Genomic DNA, 24,261 nt, shown 5'->3' with positions numbered 1-24,261 from the left:
CCTAGACTTGGTGAGAGGCAGTTTTTGAAGTGGATTTTCACACATAGCTATTGGTAAGTGATTTTCACTTAGTTTTGATATTATAACTTGATTTCATATATATTTTAACATCAAAATCATGGAATTTGAAAGGAATTTTTGGGAATTTTTTTTACTATATATTGATAGTCTAGATCTACCCCCCGACTCGATTTTTGGATTCGTGGGGTTATGGATAGTCTAGATCTACCTCTCAACTCGGCTTTTTAATGGGCGAGCCAGGGGTTGACTTTTGTTGACTTTTCGACAATTAGGTAAAGATTGGGCCTTTGTTGTTTGGAATTGATTTCTTTAGCATTGTTTGATGTTATTGAGTCATTTCTTGCTAGATTTGAGTCGGACGGAGGTGAATTTTAAAGGAAAAGAATTTTCGCAATATTGAATTAGCTTGTTGAGATATGTATCTTGCCTAACCTTGTGTGGGGGAACACCCTTAGGATTTGGCCTTAATTTCCTATTTGTGTTATGTGAAAGGCGATGCATACACGAGCTGACGAGCATGTACACGGGAGTATGTGTGGTTTATGACCGAATTAGGCCTTAGGCTATTAATACGCATTTGGGTTGTTCTCTATATGAAACATGCTTAATCCCTTTGTGACTACAAGATCATAATCACCACATTTGATTTAGCCATAGTCATACTTTATTGTTGAACACTCCTCCACACTTTTATGTCATTGTCATATGTCCTTGTGCACTTTGTTGTTAAGTTGTGAGCTTATATCTTGATAAAACTTTAGGTATTATTGGTTTTGTGATATTTTGGCGTAGGTTTGGTTGCAGCAAAGTGAGCAAGATAAAATGGCCCATGGTCAAGAAGCTGCTCAATTACACTAAAAGCTTCAAGAGACGAAGGATAAGTGGGCCGAGTTACATGATGTTATGCTTACTATTCCCAAGTGCGAGTCGGCCTTGGAGGATCAAATAAATAACTTGAAGGCAGAGCTGACCTCCAAAACTGAGGAAGCCAATGTTGCCGAGGAGAAGAAGGACCGACTGGAGGAGAGGCTAAAGAGGTCGATGGACCAAAACCGGCTCCATTCGTCGACGAATGTTGAGCTTGATGCTCGCCTCGGTGCCTTGAGATCCGAAAGGGATGACCCCTAGGCCAAAATTGAAAAGTTTCAGGAACAGATCCAAGACCAAGAGGATTCCCTCGTATTTGAGAAGACTATCCAATATACCATATGATGAGGAAGACCTTGAAGAGGACAAAGTGGGAATTGCTAATATAGATGATTGCATTGCCCGGGTCCAAGAACTAGAGCTGTCTGCTCGAGAACGCCTTGCCCCTCATCCCGCTGCAACTAACTCCATGAGTACCAGTGCTGAATACTTGGGAACTGAAGGGAAGATTGAAGAAGATGAGGATGAAGGCCAAGAACCGGAGGCTGATCCGTCTTCCTCCACTGGGGAGATGCAGATCCCTCCCTCTCTTCGAAGAGCTCCGGCGGCAATGATGCTTAGTTTCTTTTTTCTCTTCTTTTTGTACTTTGTAATCATTTAAAACTTTTTACCGAGTTTGACACTTTGATGAATAAAGAATATTTTGGCTTAAGTGTTGTGCAAAATGCATTTCTTCAGCGTCGGATTAGTTAAAGCTTTGGGTATGCTTTCATCCGATAGCTTTTGATTTCGGGCAAATTCTTCAGTATTCAACCCTTTACTATGAAGGTTTCATAAGAGAGGGCCTTCTTATATTTACGGTGCTCTTACATAGGATGTCTCCTGTTCATTCTAACACAAGCATTTGAAGTTTTCGTTAACTTTCAAATGATAAAATCATCTCATCATTTAAATAAGAAATAAGATAAAAATAAAAGGACTTTATTTTATTCCTTCTATCTTTAAAAGTACACGAGCATTCATCTGCTAAAGTAAAAATCTGTCAATACATGTGGCTAACTTGTATAACTTATATCTATGGGGCTGGTCATGCAGTCCCTGGCCCTGTTGGGACATTATTATTCCCGGTTCTAGCAGTCCCCGATTTCCATGGCATTCATTGTTGCCATATATTATACTATCCCCCCTATATTTCTAATGTGAAATATGTGAATTGGAACACTTGAAGTCTTGCTTTGTTGGTTGAAACACTTGTTAATGGTTAAATAGTCTTTCGTTCGATGGCAAGCTTTGCTTTCCATCAGCGGACATCGAGCCAAATATTATATAACCATCCCATAGTGGTTTATCATTGATGCGAAGATTTCAATGCCTTGTCATTTAAAGTTCTTATTCTTACCGATGACGCTCCTTTTGTAGTATGCTTTCTGTTGCCACCTCGTTATAAACTTTGCTAGAAAAACCCGATTGGGACAAAAAACTAGTCGAAGAAAAAAAGAGTGCAGCACATTCTTTCAGTATTGATGGGATCCAGAGCTTCTGCACCGTATACGAGAGAGAAAGGTGTTTCTCCCGTGCTTGACTTCGTTGTTGGCCGGTATGCCCATAGTACACCCAGTAGCTCTTCAGGCCATTTGCCTTTAGCAACTTCTAGATTCTTTTTAAGGTTTTGGATAATCATCTTATTTATTGATTCTGCATGTTCATCAGCACTTGGATGGTATGGAGAAGATGTAATTCTCTTGATTTTCAAATCTTCCAAAGTTTTATGACTTTTGAGCCTACGAACTGCGGCCCGTTGTCACAAGAAATTTCCTTTGGTATTCCAAATCGGCTGATTATGTGGTCCCATATGAAGTCCATCACTTTGCGTTCACCAATCTTTTGGTAAGGACCTGCTTCAACCCATTTAGAGAAGTAGTCCCGGTAGTAGAGAACCGACTATTTCCATTCCCCATTTCATGAATAGCCACGGGAACAACACCGAGTGCAAGAGTTCTGCTGGTTGATGCACCAGTTGCACATGGCGTTGGCATTTAATGCATTTCTGTACGAATGACTCTCGTCCTGCTCCACTCAGGGCCAATAGTAACCTGCCTTAACCAGCTTTACACCTAATGAATTTGCATCAGAATGGTTCCCGCAAGTACCTTCGTGGACTTCTCTCATCATGTAGTCTTCCTTTGAGGCTCCCAAGCATCGAGCCAATGGTCCTTGATATCATCTTCTATTTAATTGCCCATCCACGAGGCAGTAGCGGGTAGCTTTGGTTCGTAGTGCCCGGGATGCCTTCGGGTCTTCCTGTAATTTTCTATGGTGAATATATTCGACGAACTCATTCCTCTAGTCCCAAACTAAGTTGGTTGAGTTGACCTCACAGTAACTGTCCACGTGCAATACCGAGTGCAGAAGTTGGACTACTGTACCAGAGTTAGATCTTTTCATCTCCGTTGATGACCCCAAATTAGCAAATGCGTCTGCTTCCACATTTTCTTCTCTCCGAATGCGTACGATCGACCATCCCCTGAATCGTGCTAGCAATGCTTGAACCATATACACATATTGTTGCATGTGTTCTTCCTTTGTGTCAAAAATCCCATACACTTGGTTTACTACCAACTGGGAATCACATTTGATGTCGATGACCTTGGAGCCAAGTCCCCGGGCCAGTTCAAATCCTTCTTCTTCTCGGACCAAAACAACACTTAGCTACTTCCGAGACAGCTAGATATATAAGTAATTGTTCGCCTTGCCCCGATTTTGATATTAACGGGGGGATGGACATATACCTTTTTAAAATCCTTCAGTGCTTGCTGGCATTCGGGAGTCCACTTGAAATTGTTCTTCTTTTTCAGAAGTGAGAAGAAGTGATGACATTTTTCCGAGGATCTTGAGATGAACTTGCTTAAAGCGGCCAACCTTCCAGTTAACCTTTGTACCTCTTTTACGCTCATTAGCTGATCTGAATGTCTTCGATTGCTTTGATTTTATCACGAATCACCTCGATCCCTCTTTGCGATACCAAGAACCCCAAGAACTTACCGGAACCAACCACGAACGCGCATTTTTCTGGGTTAAGCTTCATGTTGTATTTCCTTAGAATGTTAATGGTCTCTTGGAGGTGTTTCAAGTGATCTCCCACATTCAAAGACTTCACTAAAATGTCATAGATATATATTTCCATTATTTTGCCTATTTGTTTCTCAAAACATTTTGTTAACGAGCCTTTGATAAGTGGCTCCGGCGTTCTTAAGCCCAAATAGTATCACATTGTAACAGTATATGCCAAAATTCGTTATGAACTAAGTTTTTTCTTGATCCCCCGAGTTCATTTTGATTTGATTGTACCCAAAGTAAGCATCAAGAAAACTCATCAACTCGTGTCCGGTCGTAGCATCATTCATTTGATCAATGTTTGGTGAACGAGTCTTTAGGGAACGCCTTATCTATTTGGTCTCCTCTTATCTTTTTTGTTCCTTCCAGGATTGGGAATTTCAGTAGTTGGTCATATATTGAGGGCACAACCTTCATCTTGTGTATCCACGGCCTCCTGCGGATTACGTTGTAGCCCATGTTACCATCTACCACTTCGAATAAGGTAGTTTTGGTTACCTCCTCAGCATTCGTGGGCAACAAGATCTCACCTCGGGCTGTCACACTTGTCACGTTGAACACAACTAAGAGTTTTGTCGCCGGTATGATGCTTCCGGTCAACTTTGCTTGCTCCAACACTCTCCATTGGATGATGTTGGCTGAGCTTCCTAGGTCAACCAAAACACGCTTAATTTTGAAATATAAAACATTAAGAGAGATTACCAGAGCGTCATTATGTAGAAGGAGTCTATCAGCGTGTTCCTCCATGAAGGTGATATCATCTTTTGTGAGTCACCGATATCTTCATTTTCTTGGTCGCCAAGAAGGTTACACCATTGATTTCTTCCCTCCAAAAATCATGTTGATAGTTAGCCGAGGAGAGTCTTCTACCACCTTTGAAGGCTCTGCATTGTCCCGGCTCGGCCGTAGTTATTTTTGGATATCGCTTAAAAATTCCCTGAGATAGCCATTCTTCAACAATGTCGCCACCTCTTCTCGTAAATATCGGCAGTTCCCAGTTCTTTGGGTGCGAGTCCCATGATATTCACACCCCAAGTTAGGATCTCTCTAGCAAGGATCGGATTTGATTGGCTTCGGGAATCGCGCTTCTTTGATATTCCTCATCGTCGACACCAACTCCACTATGCTAATGTTGAAGTTATAATCTGGTAACTTGGGATATGTGGAATCCTGGGTCCCCAGTACCTCTTTTCCTTGTAATGACCTATTGTTCCAGCCACAGCTGATTCTTCTATCGGGAATGAACCTGTCCTAGGACCAAAACCCTTTGCTATTGCGTCCCTCGGTTCGTTCATGCAGCAAGAAATGACATTTAGAAGATCGCTGATCCGTATCAAAGTCACTTTTAAACTTGTCTTGGTTTTTTCCTCGGTCCCTTCCCTTGGTTAACGTCGAGAACCCAAGATGATCGTCTCTTATTCTTATTTTTGACTCGTAACAGCTATGGACATCCGCCCATGTGGTTGTTGGGAATTCGAGCAGTCTTTCCTTCAAATTTTGGGAGGCGTCGGAGCTTCGCAGATTCAAACCCTTTATGAACGCCTCCGCTGCCCACTCATTTGGTACAACTGGTAGTAGCATCCTTTTTTCTAGAATCGGATCATGAATTCTCGCAAATTTCGGACTCACCTTGCATAATCCTGAATATGTTTGCCTTTCTGGCTTGTACCTTCTTTGCCCCAGCATGGGCCTTGATAAATGAATCTGCAAGCCTTTCAAAAGAGTCAATTGAATGTTTGGATAAGAGTAAATACCATGTCAGAGCCCCCTTTGTAAGGGTTTCACCAAACTTCTTTAGTAAGACCGATTCGATCTCATATTGAGCCAAATCGTTCCCTTTCATAGCCGTGGTGTAGGTTGTGATGTGCTCCTGCGGATCCGAAGTCCCATCGTATTTTGGTATGTCCAACATCTTGAACCTCTTCAAAATTAACTTTGGCATTGCGCTCGGCTTAAATGGCAATTTGCGTGTATTTTTCAAATCTTGGCCTTTAGAACTGATGGTGCACCCGAAATCTGATCCATTTGGGCATAAAACTCCTTCGCATTTTTATCCATCCGTTTGTTCATTTCCCTTATGGACCTCATGAGCTCGGTGTTGAAGGGGTCATTTCCGTTCTGATTCCCAGATCTGCTACTGGTCCCTCCGGCACCATCGAAACCTCCCTCCCTCCTTGGGGTGTTATTATCGACTCTTTGAGTTGTTTGATTTGCAGGAGCACTAGGAGGAGCTGACCCCCTTCCATTTGTAATATTGGAAGCATATGATAACGCTTGTTTTAACTTCGTCATTACCCGGTCTTGCTTGAGAGATGACTCATTATTGCCTTTTGTTGTTCTCTTAAGATTTTCTCCGTTTCCACGACATGTTCTTCCTTCGCGTCATCGGGTGTTGGCTCTCGCACATGTCAGAGGTATATCCCTTCATGAACCGGTGTTGCTTCGTCCCCTTCGTTACGGGTGTCAGTGATTGAATCTTCATGTTGAGGCAAATCTTCGTGACCCTCAACGTTGTGCGTGTTGTTGACATCATTAGCTACCATTTCTAATTTCTTGCTAGGGAAAAATCAAACACGTTAGTAACAAACGTAAGGATCAAAGCAATTATGCAATCGTCTAAGCCCCACTGTGAGCGTCAAACTATTTACCCGCAAAACGGTACAATTCAATTTGTTATGTGGTTCATAGACAAGATATTGATAAAAATAAGACTTAGCAATAGAAATTGAAGAAGATGACAAGCCTGGCTCCGAGCGCAATATCTCCGCGAAAAAAATAAAAGCAATGACAAAGAGAAGATAAAGTTGTTTAATTGAGAGCGAAAGTAAAATATAGCATGTGTTTCTCCCAGAATTTTGTGTGTTACAATGGCTGTTGAGCCTGCTATTTATAGTTATACCTAGGGAAACCAGATCCTATGATCAAACCCCACTTAAATGATAATAAAGAAGTCATTAATAAATATGTAACGACGGGCCATGAATACAAATATTCTCTGTAATGGTTGCTCATTAACGTTAGAGAATATTCTCTCATTGAATGCTATACCGTGACAAATACTCGATTTGTTCCCGTTGAACATGCTCCCTTCTAACTTACCCAGTGTCGATTGTAGTTGTTGTTCCCGGTATTTGTTGTTACTTGACTAGTCTTTTACCTGTCTTTGATTCGACGTGTCATGTTATCATTCGACCATTTATTATAAACAAATTTTACCCCCATACATAAGGGAAACGTGATTTCAAATCGGAAAAAGAAACTTACGATTACAAACCGAATTAAACCAGTAAGAGAAATAAATGATTAAACTCAATATCACAAGCAAGAGGAACTAACTTTACTGTTCAAACATTCATCAAACCAAAGTCATATATTAATATACTTAAGAATAACAGTGGAGAAATGGACCTTAAAAGTGAATTTGGACTTTGATTCATCGATAAAATTTTGAAACTTAAACGCTGACAAAACTGTGTACAAGACCTCAAATGAAATCCGTCCAGATCACCGGAGACGAAAGGAATAAGGAGCTACATATATGAGCTCTATGAGCTTTGGAGAGAAAGGAAAAAAAGGAGTATGTGAGTTATTATTATGGGTAGAAATTAGCTCTGCACTAGTTTGCTCATAGAGCTACATATGGAATAAGGAGAAACGTGTGGTCCCTACCCAAACTAGTGCAGGTGTATGTGAATTATTATGGGTATTAGTACATGGGAAAATTGATAAATATGGAGAAAATCCTAATAAAACTGAAAGATAAAAAATATATATCTCTCCAAAATGTGTCTGCCGTGCCTTAAGAATAGTGCAAAGAATGGAATCTGCGAGTTTATTGGAAGGAAATAATGTAGAAGGTGAGGTGGCCAAAGTATATTGGGTCAAAAGATAAAGAATATGTGAATAAAATAAAATGAGGGGAAGGGCACGTGATTACAGGGAAACAGGAACACTTGAAATACCAATTTTTTTTTAAAAAAAAAAAAGAAGATAAAATACTACTATTTAAAATAGCAAGATCAAATACTAATTAATCAATGTTCATTTATTAACACCTCTAACTTACAAATTACACTAAGCTATATAAATTATTTTTTGAAAACTTTTTTTTCTTTGTAAATAAAAAATTAAACCTATACTAAAATGTGACTCTTTTTATCATTTTCAATTTTCTTACATAAAATCTATAAAAAGGTAAAACAAAAGCTAAAACATGTAAATTAAACTTAAAATTATTTACATACTAAAAAGTTGTAAAATATCTAAACATGATAAAAAATTAGGTGCTCACAACAGGTATACATGGATATATATGTGATACACGTTTGATACAAAAATGATACATATATGACACACAAATGATACACATTGTAATACACATATCATATTTTTTCAGGTTCATCTTCTATTTCGTATTTTCAATTCAAACCACTTCAAAACTCTACCAAAATCATCCATAATTACGATTTAAACCCCTTAATATAATCAAACCTATTCCAACAACACCCACTCAAAAGAAAGAAAAAATTTAAAATATTTTTGGCTACAAAAGGCTAATTGGCTAATATTGATAATATTTTACAACTTGACTAATTTTGTATTAACTTACTTAGGGCTGACACAACTGGTAATTTCCCTTATTATTTATTTAGAAAGCTTACATTCAAAATATTTGACATTTTGAAAAACAAAAAGTCATTTATCACTTGTTTGTCTAAATAACCTACAATTTAGACAAAATAGCCTTATGATTATCTAAAGTCTTCATTGAAGGATGTGCAAGAACCTTGAAAGACAAATATAATATGGATCAGGAGTATGTCACAAAAGTGCACCAAAACCCTCTTAAAGTATTTTTGTTTGGATAGTGGAAACTTAACACTACAAGGAGTCATTTAGTACGAGGTATAAGCAGATATAGTGCTGGTAAAAAATTTAATACCACCTTAATATTTTGTTTGGTTAGCATACTTAGTATAAGTTATTCCGGAATTAAAATTAGTACTGAGATAACTTATACCTTGTAGGAGGTGTGGTAATTAGTGTCGGGATAACTTATACCTTCCTCTTAGAAATTATGCAATTGCCATTTTTAATACAACATACAAACAGTGGATAAAAAAGAATACCTGGATAACTAATCCCAACATAACTTATCCCAGCATAAGCCGTATTCAAACCAAACGATCCCTAAAAGTATCATTTGTAGTTCGTTACCCCTCTAACTAATTAAAAGGTAGCACGATGCACGAAGCCATTGTCATTAGAAAGTTGTTATATCTAAGAACATAACAGGTGTTACAACTTGTGACTTGTTTTATTTCAAGATGTTGACTTGAAATAACAAATCACGTCATCCGTTCCAGCACGACGAAATAGGTCAAATTACAGCTAGTACGAGTTGATGAACATGTACAGAAGATGCCACGGGACAGCTATGGACATTTAAGAAATAAAACCCTTGATCTTCAAACTCTCAGCAGAATCCCTAATTATTTGGTCCATGCCAATAAATTGCAGTCCCAAATCCATCAACTTCTTACCTCCATCCTTGGCCCTTAATAGTCCAGGTTGAGTATCTTTTGGCAACCTGATCAAGACGAGCAAAATAACTAATTTTTTACTAGAAACTCAAATTGATTAAAGGTCAAAGAGGATTTTTCCAGTATTTTTTTTTAATTTTATAGCCCAAAGTTTGTATTGAAAAAGAAACGAAGGGAAAACTACTAATAAGCAGTAAGAGCAAGTCATGGCAGACGGTATTCAACCTCTAAGAAAATCGAAGATGGAAGCTCATTTGAAGGGAAATCCACAATTAACAAGTGAAATCATGTATAGTTTGTACATTTACTTCAGAGACAACATGTGAAGCAGGGAGGAATGAAGAACAAATTTATTTTCAGAAAAGTCTTTCAGTTATTAAAGCAGATTAGATAGATTAGTGAAGGACTTTTAGAAATTTCTTTTTGTGGAGGGTGGATAAAGAAGAGGGATAGCGAATGCCTGCAGCTCTAGGATCACGCAAAATTCAAGTTTACTAGGCAAACAAGGTTAGATTAAAAAGTATTACCGAGGAATGTTATATTCAGGGTAAAGCTCTGCAACCTTAGCCGCAAAGTCACCATAGTGAGTTATGGCTTCAACACACATGTGCCTTCCTTTTGCTGAATTGTTTTCATAAACAAGAATATGAGCTAATGCCACATCCTTGACATGGACTAGTCCCATAAAGAAATCTTCATATGTAGCGGTGCAGCCTGAGCATTAAATAAAATGACAAGGCATGTCATGTTGAGGACACCACCAACAAAGTTTCATAACTAAATACCCATCAAAAGCTTTAAGAAATAGACCAGTAGGTGGCAATATAATAATGAACTGATTCTTTTAATTGAATAGGATAAAAATGGGAATGACAATCTACCCCATTCTAGGTATAGAGAGACATGTTAAACCTAGGAGTAGAGATCATTATTCGATGTTACCTTGAAGAAGACGAAGCATCATGAGCATGCTGGCATTAAGAGTTGGTGGGAGCATGGGACCCATTACAGTTCCTGGATTCACCACAACAATATCCAAATCTCTTTCCTTGGCAAATTCCCAAGAAGCTTTTTCAGCAAGTGTTTTTGACAAGGGATACCATACCTAAGGAACCAGTGCATGTCACATTTAAATCGTGAATTGTAAATGTACAAGAAAGGTGCTTGTAGGGATACAAACTAAAGGCATATAAAGATCATTTTTTTCTCTGTCTTTCATGGCTGCTGTTGTGTATGCTTTATTAGTTTAATAGTTGAGTTGATAGAATAAGGGATTTAAGAAGGTTAAACAACGGTATACATAGCAATATTTTCTCTTTCTGAAGCTAAAATTCACTGATTCGATGAGGAAATCCCACATGCAAGATATAAACCAGAGTAGAGAGTTTTACACAAAAAGTGTATTCTTTTTCTTCTTTTTTTCCTTCTTTTTTGGATAAGGTAAGATTTTATTAAAGAAAACAGTATAAAAAAAATGTATTCTCCACAGAGCTGCTTTACATGGCAAAATGATCTGATTAGTCCTCCAACCCACCATTTGGACTCCATATTTCTCACCAATAACTTTTCTCCATAAAGTTTGATCCTCCATTTGGAACTTCCAAAAACACTTCCCTAGTAAAACTTAGTTGAACACTCAAGTCTCTAATCCCTAACCCCCCATCTTTATTGGAGAATTAATTCTTCCCAAATCAATTAGGTAGTACTTCTTAACTTTCTTGTTCTAGTCCCACAAAATAGTTCACTGCAATCACTTAACATTTTTGTCATGGCCACTGGTACAGACATTTGAGAGATGTAGTAAGTGGCACAAAAAATGTCATAGAGAGTAGCAATGGAGATCCACAGCAGATCACACAAAGTGATATTGGTGATGAAGATTCTTATTATGCCATCTTTTATGTACCTGCAGCATTGTCCAGTCATATGCTCAAAGCATCCTCTGAACTTTGCCCTCCTCTTCTTTTCTGTCTCTCAAGTTCCCTCTTCTTCTTTGTTCCTGAATTCCTTTTCCTTGCCTTTAGCAAGACATATGTCTGTGGTTTTTTTCTTCCGTTCTTCTCGCATGTCACTCTCCTCTTATGTTCAAATCATCCCATAAAGACATGTATATATTCTGGAGCTAGCAAATAGAGAAGAGATGCAGCAAAAACCATGTATACATCCAAGGAAATTGCAAAGAAAAATGCAATAACCAAATCAACACTGGCCAGTTTTCCTTAGAAACACAATAACCGAACCAAATCACTGATCAACTTTTCTCATATCGCGTGTACACTATCAAGAGAGAAATACGAGAGAGTGACCCTAGGAGGATGGATCCTATCCACACGCTGCACGACGTAGTCACGTGCCATAATATCAGCCGCACGGCATATTCACGTGCTAATAATCACAACCCGCACGGTGTGTTCACGTGCCAATAATCACAATTCGCATGGCGTGTTCAAATCCCAATAATCATAATCCGCACGGTGTTCACGTGCCAATAATCACAATCCACACGGCGTATTCACGTGCTACCAGTCCAATTCATATCACACAGAAGGCAGATATCCAAGATTACATGTACATGATCAATGAATATCAAATTACATACTCATGGACTGGTATAAGTGACATGCTAAGGTGTATGCATGTGCGTAGTGTGCTACCACAGCTCAAATCAGGTAATTACATCACGAAAGTAGCAATTATCAGGTTCAATCAGGAGATTAACCTCTATGTAACATCAAACACGGTTCAAATAGCTCACAAAAGGGGTGCAAATATAAGAAACATCACAGCATGAAGCTTAGCAATCAATTCAACGCATATCATAGCCTAAGCACTATCCCGAACATGAATAATATCCCGATGCACACACACGACTCAACCCCACACATGTGCGCCACCCATAACATGTAGCTATCACAAATAACTCAGGCAACTAGTGCCTGAACCAAGTTTAGGTAAAATACTTAGCTCAAGCAAGCCAAATCAATACTCTAGAAGCGCCATCCCGCACAAATCGAGCTCCGAACGGCTCGAAACTAGCCCAAAGCAACTCAAAAACATCAAATAATGCCATAGGAATCAAACTCAAACAATAAAGGGCGAATCTTTAATCAAATACTCAAAGTCAATCAAAAGGTCAACCTGGGCCCGCACCTTGGAACCCGACAAAACCCACAAATTCCGGCAACCCATTCGAATACGAGTCCAACCATATTAGTTTCATCCAAATCTGACTCCAAATAGATGCTCAAAACTCAATTATTCGCTTTAGAAAAGTTTTGACAAAAATTCCCAATTTCTCTTTTAGATTCATCACTCAAATGCCAAAATCAAAGATGGAATCATCAATAATAATCAAAACCGAGTCAAGAACACTTACCCCAATCCAAGTGGAGAAAATCACCTCAACAATTGCTCAAAACAGAGCTCCCAATCTCAAAATGTGATAAAATAATTCAACCCTCGAATATATGAGATCTGCCCAAGCATCTTCACATCTGCGGACAAAACTGCCACATTTGTAGCGTCGCATGTGCGAGTTCCACTCACTGCCCGACCACCCGCACCCGCGGAAAACACATTGCAGATGTGCAACACCCAGCTCTTACCCAGCTCGCTTCTGCACCCTCCATCCGCATCTGCGGACACTGCACCTACGCCCATAGTTCCGCAGGTGCGACCACACCAGATCCCTGCCAACCAACAATAACCAACATGCCCCAAAATGATCCAAAACTCACCCGAGCCCTTCGAGACCCTGTCCGAATACACAACATGAACCTACTCGAGGCCAAATCACACGAAATAACATCAATACCACGAATCGCACCTCAAATCAAGCTTAATGAACTATTTCAAATTTTCAATCAAATTTTGCCCACAAGTTCCAAATGACATACGAACCTATTCCAACTCCCGAAACAACAATCCAAACCCGATGACATCGAAATCAACTCCTGATCAAACCTATGAATTTTCCAAACTTTCAAATTGCCAACTTTCGCCAATTCAAGCCAAAACATTCTAGAAACATCCAAATACGAATTCGGGCATACGCCTAAGTCAAAAATCACCATCCAGATCTAACGGAATCATGAAAACTCCGATCCGAGGTCAAATACACAAAAGTAAAACTTGGTCAACTCTTCCAACTCAAAGCATCCAAATTGAGAATCATTCTTCCAAATCAATCTCGAACCATTCGAAAACCAAAACTGACCATACACGCAAGTCATAATACATCATATAAATCTACTCACGACCTCAAATCACAAAATGAAAATGCGAATGCTCAAAACGACCGATCGGGTCGTTACAATGTTACTCATAGGATTAAAACTAGATGGTTGAAAAGGAGAAGTGCTAACGGAGTGTTATGTGATAGAAGGATGCCTACCAAAGTGAAAGAGAAGTTCTATAGAACGAGTATAAGACCAACAATGTTATATGGTAGTGAATGTTGGATTGCTAAACTCCGAACATACCCGCAAGATGAATGTTGTATAGATGCGAATGCTAAGACGAATGCACGATCATACAAGATTAGATAAGATTAAAAACGACCACATTCATTAGAAGGTGCAAGTAGTACGCATTGGGGATAAAATGAGAGAAGGCCCCTTGAGACGAGGTAGACCTAAAATCACATGGAGAAAGTTACCTCGAACGACCTATAAATTCTTGGAATCAATGCAGACTTAAAAATAGGGCACAATGGAAGAAAAAGATCTATATAGGTGATACTTACTAGTTAGGAATAGGCTTTAAATTTGCTAGAGAATTTTTAATATTATTACTATTTTTCTTATTATTATTTACTATTATATATATATATATATATATAGTGTGTGTGTGTGTGTGCGCGCGCATCGATTGTAGGCTATAATCTCGTGTTTTAGTCACTTATTGCACTCTGATTTACTGCACTTTAATTGTGTTTGAGCTTTAATCGCTAGTGTTTTGTACTTATTGTGTGTTTTATGCCTTGTAGGAGTGATTCTGAGTGATGAAGATGTTATGGAGCTTATTCGAGCTATTTAGAGCTTTGAAGTCTGAGTAAAAGCCCAAGAAATTAAGTCGGGATCGCGTTCAGGGGTCAAGGACCAAGCCTGGATATCAAAAAGCGAGTGAAAAAGGTTCACTCTGAGAAACCTCCATAGCCGCGGCACGTGGGGCGCCGCAACTGCCTATTTTCTGTTGCCTGTCAAATTGCAAGCTCTCTTAAGTTTCCCACTGCTGCCCCGCGTAGCGCGTCGCCTCATGCGGCGCGCCTATACAATTTAGCTACAGTCCTATTTCGGCTAGGAGAAGGTGTTCTCGTCTGGGCCCGACCCTACTTGGTATATATACATGGGAAAACATTATTTTCTGGATTTTGGACACATATTCGACCTAAAGAAGCAAAGGAGGAGTTGGAGGAGCAAAAGCACAAGGATTTCATCATTCCTTCCTCACTCAAGACCCGAGTTTGGATTGAATTTATGTTTTCCTTTACTTTTATTATAATTATGATGAATTGCTCCATATCTATGGAGTAGTTCCCTTTAGAGTTTGATGGATTTGGTGTATTGATCTTTGTTTGTGGATATTAACTCTAGTTTTATGTAATGACACGTTTTTGGATGATTTAATTGTTGCATCTATATTCACTTGTTCATGTAATCGAGAGAGGCATAACTTGTGATATTCATGCATTATATTGTTGGTTGAATTCATTAATTCTTCTTAGTAATCGGAAGAGGCTAGTTGAATTATTGATTAAACCTAGTTAGGAGGATAATCGAGAAAGGTTCTCCTAAAAACTAATCCACTACGCATTCTTGCATATCTTCACAAAGCTTAAATTGATTCATCGTGTGAGGTTGAGACTTAATCGAGAGAAGAGTTTCTACTAAACAATTGAACTAATAATCAAGTGAATTCGAGAGACTCACTTGAACATTAGAAGTGAATTAACTAGAGTTAAATCCCAAACAATTATCTTGCACCTATCCTATCAAAATCCTATCTTCTCCCATAGATATCTATCTTTGCTTATTCCTTGCTTCGATTGTCATTAGTCAATAGCTCTAAATTCTTAGTTAATCTTAGTATTAATCTCATAAAACTCAACTGTTGATCATCTTGGATAGCAATCAAGCTAGAAACTACGATGATGCTGTTTAACTCCAATCCCTGTGGATACGATATTATACTATACTATATTTGATTAGCGAGCATAATTTGAAGTGGTATTTTGCGCTCGTCAAATTTTGGTGCCGTTGCCGGGGATTGGCAATCAACAGTGTTGAAATAGTTTGTAGTGCTAATTTAGGATTTTTTTTCTCTTTTTACGGTTTGTGTTCTTTGACTGTGCGCTGGCTACAGGTTAGATTGGTGCATGACTCGATCTTCTGGGCAAAAAGTACTACCATACGAACCAGAGATAGAGAAACAACTGCGACAGCTGAGGAAGGAAAGAAATCTGATAGAGAAACAACTGCGACAGCTGAGGAAGGAAAGAAATCTCCCCGAGACTTTAGGGAAGGTTGGGCAATCCTCAACCAAAGAAACTATGGCTGGAGTGATGATAATGTGGATTTAGCTGCAAGCGAGGCAGCCCAACAACGAGAGAAAGCTGCAAGGGATGCTGAGGAAGCAGCGATTAGAGATGCGCAGATTATATCTGAAGAGGATAGGGCTCGGAGAATTGCTCAGAATAACCCTTGGGTGCAGACCAGTTCGGAAACATACCTCCTGGTGTTGGGAGACCACTTGGCAATTATGCTAGACCGGTCTATAACCAAGGCTTATCAAGTATTAGACCACCTCTAGTTGCAGCTAACAATTTCGAGTTCAAAACTTTTGTGTCTTCAGACGGAAGATGAACGAAGATCCAACCAACCATCTAATGGACATCGAGGAGATCATGAAAACCTTTCAATACAATGGCGTGTCACAAGATGCAGTATACTTAAGGGCATTCCCCTTCACACTCAAAAAATAATGCAAAGCAGTGGCTTCGAAGCTTGCCACGGGATCAATTAGAACATGGGATGAGATGACTAGAAAATTTCTCGATAAATATTTCTCATCAGCTAAAACGGGCAAGTTTTGAAGAGAAATCCATAACTTCTGCCAGAAAGAGACTGAAACTGTGTTTGAAGCTTGGGAGAGGTTTAAGGAGATAGTCAGAAAGTGTCAACATAGCGGAATTGAACTCTGGATGCAACTCCAGGACTTTTGGGATGGATTGACACCGGCCTCACGTAGAACATTGACCAATGCAGCTGGAGGTCCGTTGATGAAGAAGACTCCGGAGGAGATAGTCACAATTCTAGATGAGTTATCTGAAGATGCAAATTAGTGGCCCTCTAAGAGTGCTGAAAGAAGAAAATCAACTGGTGTTCACCAAATTGATGATAATACATCTCTGCAGGTACAACTTGATGCTATGGCTAAAGAAATAAGGAATCTGACCTTGGCTACGATCTAGCGTGAACCTCATGCAACTTGTGATATATGTGGAAGAGGACACCCTACTCATGAGTGTCAAGCCTCAACTAAGGAAGTGAATGCTGTGGGGAATTATAACTTTAATGCAATGGGTCAAAAGCACCCCAGTTTTTCATGGAGTTCACCTGGGGGTACTGCAAATGCATGGCAACCAAACAACCCCAGATTCCAGGGACAAGGAGCTCCTGGTTTTGTGAATCAGTCATGGCGCAGTTTCAGCCTCAACAGTCCAATCAACCTGGTTTAGAATATCTAATGAATGCCTTCATTGTCAAGACAGATGAGAGGCTAGATGCTCACGGGGCAGGAATCAAAATCTAGAGAAGCAAGTGGGACAAATTGCAACAATATTATCTGAGAGGGTTCCAAGAACTCACCCTGCTGATACTGAGAGAAATCCCAAAGAAACAGAGAAACGGTGAATGCTGTGATCTTGAGAAACGGGCAAGTGTTGAAAGAACCCACTCCGATCCAAAAAGATGTGATACCTGAAAAAGAAAGTGGGGAGCAGATGAAAAATGAAGTTGATAAGAAGAAGAAAGGCAAGAAGGGAGCTAACAAAAAGAAGAAGGAAGAGAGTTCGAGAAAGGAGGAACATGAAGAGAGCAAGCACATGCCTGCTTTACCTTTTCCCCAAAAGTTGTATAGAGAAAAGATGGACAAGCAGTTTGAGAGATTTCTGGATATGCTGAAACAGATTAATGTAAATTTGCCATTCACTGAAGTGCTCTCGCACATGCCAGCTTATGCCAAATTCTTGAAGGAGATCTTGACAAAGAAGAGGAAGATAGAAGAGACCTTAGTGGTTAAGCTCACAGAGCATTGCAGTGCAATTTTGCATAAAAAACTCCCACAAAAGTGTGGAGATCCAGGGAGTTTTACTATACCTTGCTCTTTAGGCACCATTAATTTTGAGAAGTTTTTATGTGATTCGGGTGCCTCAATTAATCTAATACCTCTGTCTATTTACAAGAAGCTGGAGAATGAGATTGGAGAGATAAGGTCGGTGCAATATCTTTGCAGCTGGCAGACCAGACGACTATAACACCCGAGGGGATAGTGGAAGATGTCTTAGTGCGGGTGGATAAGTTCGTATTTCCTGTAGATTTTATAGTGGTAAAAATGGAGGAGAACAAGGAGGTCCCCCTCATCTTAGGAAGACCATTCTTAGCAACGGGTAGAGCGATATTAGATATACACGAGAGAAACTCATGCTTAGAGTGGGTGAGGAAACGGTGACTTTTGAGATGAATGTAGCAATGGTGGTGAAAAAGGAGAAGCCAGCTGCAAGTATTGAGTGGAAAGTGAAGAGCTCGAAAGAGAAGGCTGCAGTGAGTGAGGAAGATAAGTTTGGGGTATATCCCAAGAAGGCTGAGGAGAAGCTGTCTGCATGGATGTGTGCATTAGTTCGGGCGCGAGGAATGGAGCCCGACTTCGACTCAGACCCCGACTAGATGTTCAGGGAAGTTTCCTTTAACTTATGCTTTTTAATTGTGTCATGGGGACATGCCACAACTTTGGGGTGAGGGATGTTTGTATGTTGTATGTATATTAGTTTTAGTAGTTAGAGATAGAGGAATAATGGAAAAAACATAAAAATTTAAAAGTTTCGATTTTTCTCGACGATGGATATCATCTATTACAGGTTTCTTGAGGGATTAAAGTCGAAGAAAAAAGACAAAAAGATTTTCTTTTGTTAGGTAGTGTAATAATTCCCCCTTGGTTTTTCTTTAGGCCGCGGTTCTTTTCCAAGAGTTTTGTTTGAAGCGAGTGTAGTTAGTTTTTATTTTTGTTAGGAGGAGGAAACCTTGTGCTATGTTTTGAACTGAAGCAATATCTCTTGACTTTATTATACCTTGAGAATAGTGAGTGTGTTAGTTGTAACGCTTAGGCTCAGTTTTTGACTCTTGTATAAGTACCTTAAATTTGTTTGATCTTAACTCGCAGGTTCCATCCATACACTAGTTTACAAGTTGGGCATGTGTGACACCTTTGCACCAACTTGAGCGGGAGTGTTGACCAGCTTAATTATAGGAGAAGAATCAGAAAATCAAATCTTTAATTAATAGCTTGATTGTAGGAAGATTGTATCGTAACGGAATATTCTCTCATTATTAATTTAACTTATTTTTAGTACTACTCTTATTTTATTTTTGGCATAATGATGATAGAAGCTGAGCTCAAAGAAAGAAGTATGGATTCATATCGCCGACCCCAACTTTGTGTGGGACTGAGGCGTTGTTGTTGTTGACTAATTTGCCTATAGAACCTATTTGTTTCAACTATGTAGTTAAGTGGTGATGAAGTATTTTTGTAGAGGAGTCTACTATACTAGTTGCAAATGGTATGAGATCTTTTGTTACATGTACGTCATATATGGCCATTGATGGTTGTAGACGTGTCTACTTGTAAATCAAAAGTCTTGTGACTCTCTAGATTATTATAACACATTGATGATTGTTGAGGGCCATGCTCACGCATTACAGTGAGATGTTTGTCCTTTGACTATCTCTTTCTCTCTCGTGGTTGGTCTATTCAGTTTGATGTCAAAAAACTTTTCTCAATTGCTTTTTCCATGAGTTATTATCTATCTGATTGGTTTCATAATTGTTTTGGTAATCATTATCTCTCTTTATGTCATTATATATAAGAAGTTGTTTTATCGACTCTCATCAGGGACCGAGTTTTCTACCAAGGATTTGGATGCTCTCACTTATTTTTACGAGTGTCTGCATCACTCACTTGGCCAATTGCTTGCATCTTTCTCAAAGAAGTATGCTAGCAATCTTGATCGTGTAGATTAAAATAGTCTACTCATCACTATCAAGTGAATAGTACAGAGGTGAAAAAGATTGTCGATCCCAAAAAGACTAGTATATAGTCGACAACACGTGATTCTTGTTCTTGTGGCTTGAGAAGTCAAATGTTGAGATTAAATTAATTCCTTCTAATACCTAACAAAACAAATGGTCAAAAGATGCATGAAATACATGAGAAAAAAGTTTCAAAAGAAATACCAAAGTTGCTAATAGTTAGGATTTAACTTTACCTACATGCTTGTTACAGTTATTTTTTAACAGAAGTTTTAAACAATACCATGCTGGAGTAAAAAATTGTCATTTTCAGGTGAGACTTCCTGTTTCGAAAGTCCTTTACCTTGATGTTGCTCCCGGGTAGACTCTTGGTTAATTTCACTTAGGACGCATGACGGCTGTGGAACTATTTTTCAAGAATTGGTAAATCCCTTATATTCTAATCATCTTTTAACGTAGAAGTAACCACCTCTGAGATACCTAACCATGATTATTCTCAAGAGTAAACTCTCATTTAGTTACTCTAAGATGCTATAAGGTTTAAGAAGTTCACCTATTTTTAGCACACAAATCTTATTATTGTTCCTATCGGGTAGCTTAATCAAAATTATTGCATACTTTAACAATAATAACTTGAGTATTCTTGAATCAACCTAACTCCTCTAATTTGACCTCGCGTTAGATTTTATTCACTCAAGTATAACTAAGCATAACCTGGTTAAATTTTGTGCAATTTCACAATACATGGATGAAGACACTAAGTATGATAATGTAGCCATTCAACGAAGCAAATATGAAACTCACATCTCAAGGTACAACTTTTACATATTTATAACCGAGAAATTTCCTGTGAGTTAGCCGGCAACCCCAGTTGACCCACAAGTTGAAACTCCAGAAGGTATGGCCCTGTCGCTCTTCTCCACCTCGCTTAATTATCAGGCTTCTTGTGATTGGCAAGATTTGAGCTAGTGACATGTGTCCCACCACAGATACTCAGTTGCGCATCGTTACTACTGAACCAAACCTAGAAGCGTTCAAATCTCAAGTAGGATTGAACAAGCATGGGCTCAATTTCACTCCAACTACATAATTTACTCCATAACACAAGTGAAGAAAACCAAGGAAACTACTTTCTTCATCACAAATCAATTAATTAATCAACTACACCTCATCGCAACCTAGAAAGGTATTTCAGACATTTCATGTCAACACAAACTTAAAAAGAATTAGAGAAAGAAGAACTTTCATTGAAGATGGGTGGCTAATCGAGTTCATCTTCTATCTTTTCTTCTTTATCCCTTCATGTTGAATTGTCCCTTCTCCTTCTAAAAATTTACAATCCAAAAGCATTTTTGAATTGGAGAGGGTTTATGATCTCAAAAGTCGGTGCAATAGCGCTCATACACACTAGCAACTTTAGAATTACTATCTGGCGCTGCAATGTCCACACAGGAGATGAAGAATACACTTTGGACTAATGCCATGGTGCATAAATATGATGACATGGCACTAGACTTGTGTTTCACCATGTTCATCTTCTTTGCTTCATTGTTGCATTGGTCACAACACTGCGATGTGGGTGTTCATATTTCAAATATTTTCATATATCTTCAACTCCTTATGAAGGCTCTAATTGTTCCTTTGCTTGCAAAAGATCATAAAATCAACTACAAACAACTTGAATATATCATGGACTTGACTAATCTCACAGTAAAACCTTTCAAATAATCATTGGTATGCTCTAGTCCAAGTCATGTTCTTTCCATTTTGCTCACTATTGAGGATGTTAATTTGGACGATTGCAATTTATACTGTAGTATAGTGGGTGCCTTACAATATTTGACCCTGCTTTGCCAACCATTACTGTTGCAGTGAATACAACTAGTCAACTCGTGCACACTCCTAATTCTTCTCATTTTATTGGTATAAAGGAACATCTTGCTTTATATTGCAAGAAATCTTAACTTTGGACTAGATTTGAAGTAGTTCTCTAGATTTTCCTCACTGCTTATTTAGACGCTACTTCATACGGCTATCCTGATACTTGTAGGTCTACAACAGGAGTGCCTCTCTTTGATCAGAATCTTATTTCTTCCTCTTCTAAGGAGCAAGATACTGTGTCTCGCACCACACCAAGGGGAAAGTTGCTTCTTTGCTTGTACACAGTCCTCTTCGGCCCACTTCTTGTCTTTTGTGATAATGTAAGAACATGTATCTTATATAGAAACTTATATATGAATTATATAGAAAGCATCTTGTAGTTGAATTTACAAAACATGTGGCTTAGGGGTCTATTCTTGTCCATTATTTTCTGACGGTGTGTCAATTTGCTGATATTCTCACTAAGTACCATTCATGTCATGCTTTAGGACTCTTCCAAAGGGTATTCACTTGTGACCACGCATATGCTATGCATATGTTTATTTATAATATTAGTGTAATATGATCTGTAGCTACGCCTATAAGTAAAGATGCTCTTGTAATATGCATTTGTAGTTCACCGGGATACTCTTGTCACTTAAACTTGTATTGCTCTTTTCAAGCTAAAAATTCTCAACTACAGTATGATTAAGGGATTAAGGGACGTATTACAAAAAATTTGACGTTTCCAACTTATGACCATTTGGTTGCGTGGGAAAATATACGATAAAGGTAAAGTACATGAGGCAGCTAAACTTTAGTTTTCATTGTGGTTGGATTTGTGTTGTAGAACAATTACAAAACATAATCTTTCAAAATCACATCCTGTTTCCCGAGAACCAAAAGGAAACCAAATCAATCTCAAAATCATACTGTTTTATAATCCAAATGCCAAAGAAACCAAAACACATATACCGCATAAGCAATGTTAAGAAGCAAAGGAAAGGCAAAGACAATCCAAGCAGAAAAGAAAAAATGGAAGTATGATACGGGAAAGGTATAATTTTGATAAAGAAGATAAAGAAAGGAGCGTACCCCTTTCTGTTTGCAGTATTCAATATCCGTCCAGCAATCCTCGTTTTTCACACGATCAGCCGGCCAATTAGGACTTGGAATGATGGCCGATATAGATGAGGTCACCACCACACGCCTAACCCCCAGCTCCTTTGACGCTGTAAGTACATTCATAGTGCCTTTGATTGCTGGCGACAGAAGTTGATTCTGTAACACCACACAACCCCAAGTAGAGAACAGAGTAGCAAATTAGTACCAAAACTCATTTAAATCAATATCAAGAACAAGTAAATGAACAGTAACAGTAGACAATACATACAGGAGTACTAATTAATTTCTTTCAATCTGTCTAACCCTATGGTGGCAGAATTACACAGGTTATCATTGGAGATGCATCTGCATGCAAGCAAAATTAGAGGGATTCAAGACCTTACATCGGGATCTTTAACTTCATCGACAATGCAGGGGGAAGCAAGGTGGAAAACGCCGACAGCACCAGTAATGGCGGGGACAATTGAGTCGTAATTAATTAGATCAATTTGGAAAAGAAGGAGACGGGATTCAGCCCCTTCTAAGGCAAGTAAATGCTTCGTCTCTTTCTCATCATCTAAAAGATAAGATTACAAAAAGTCGAGAAATTAGGAATTACTTGAACCAGAAAAAAAGGAAGAGAAGGGATGGGAGTTGACTGACTGAGATCTTTGATGGTAGCGTGAACAGTGTAGCCACGCTCGAGAAGGAGACGGACCAGCCATGAACCAATATAGCCGCTGCCTCCAGTAACACACACTACTTCACCTGCTCTGCTTGCCATTTCATGAATTCACAATTTGTAATGCTTCACGGCCGGAAAATGCCACAACTTGAATTACTTATCAGTTATGAAAAGAAAATGCGAAATAAGCATATGGATTCATTATCCAATGAGAAGACATTCCTTTTGAGTTTTGTGCGTAAGTGGGTTAAACTTGGACACCTGGCAATAGACGCAGTGCATTGTTTGGATTTAGGGAAGGGAAAGTGAGATGATGATGAGCCCCTTTGGACATAAGAAATTTTTTCCTTTTTTAAAAGAAAAATCACTTTATTTCATTTGTTCGCTTGGGTCTCGAGTGTTGAGAGTGACTTTCCTTAGGACTAAGTCCCCTACTCCGAAATATCGAAAGTTCGTCCTTCTGTTGTAATACCTTTCGATCCTTTGTTTTTGCGCAGCCATTCGAATTAATGTGGCCTCACGTTTCTCGTCTAGTAACTCGAGAGAAGTGTTCATGGATTCGTGGTTCGAGTCCTCGGTGGTATGCTTAAACCTGACGCTAAGTTCCCCGACTTCAACTGGGATCAATGCTTCGGACCCGTATACTAAGGAAAACGGGGTCTCCCCCGTGCTTGACTTTGACGTCGTTCGATATGCCCATAGCACCTCGGGCAATACTTCTCTCCATTTTCCCTTTGCATCATCTAACCTTTTCTTTAAGTTT

At 38.9% G+C, this 24,261-nt stretch overlaps 1 protein-coding gene across 1 annotated transcript; it reads right to left on the bottom strand.

The window, feature by feature from the left end:
* On the bottom strand, positions 9,119-23,807 carry LOC109229409 (cinnamoyl-CoA reductase 1). The gene is made up of 6 exons (XM_019394833.1): positions 23,477-23,807; positions 23,218-23,390; positions 22,805-22,990; positions 10,488-10,650; positions 10,073-10,259; positions 9,119-9,592 (listed from the first exon to the last, which is right to left on the bottom strand). The coding sequence occupies exons 1-6, from the start codon at positions 23,595-23,597 to the stop codon at positions 9,448-9,450; spliced, it is 975 nt and encodes a 324-aa protein (XP_019250378.1). The 5' UTR covers positions 23,598-23,807; the 3' UTR covers positions 9,119-9,447.

This window comes from Nicotiana attenuata, chromosome 7, assembly GCF_001879085.1.
Source record: "Nicotiana attenuata strain UT chromosome 7, NIATTr2, whole genome shotgun sequence".
NCBI lineage: Eukaryota > Viridiplantae > Streptophyta > Magnoliopsida > Solanales > Solanaceae > Nicotiana > Nicotiana attenuata.
The sequence above is the reverse complement of the archived record's forward strand: the minus strand, read 5'-3'. Positions and strand labels throughout refer to the sequence as shown.

What these genes read in the sequence shown, in the direction of transcription:
- LOC109229409 (XM_019394833.1), bottom strand. Translation starts at nt 23,597, where the DNA reads ATGGCAAGCAGAGCAGGTGAAGTAGTGTGTGTTACTGGAGGCAGCGGC. An exon ending in AATACTGCAAACAGAAAGGG is followed by an intron (nt 10,651 to 22,804) that starts GTACGCTCCTTT and finishes CTGGTTCCTTAG; the next exon opens with GTATGGTATCCCTTGTCAAA. An exon ending in CCTGAATATAACATTCCTCG is followed by an intron (nt 9,593 to 10,072) that starts GTAATACTTTTT and finishes CGTCTTGATCAG; the next exon opens with GTTGCCAAAAGATACTCAAC.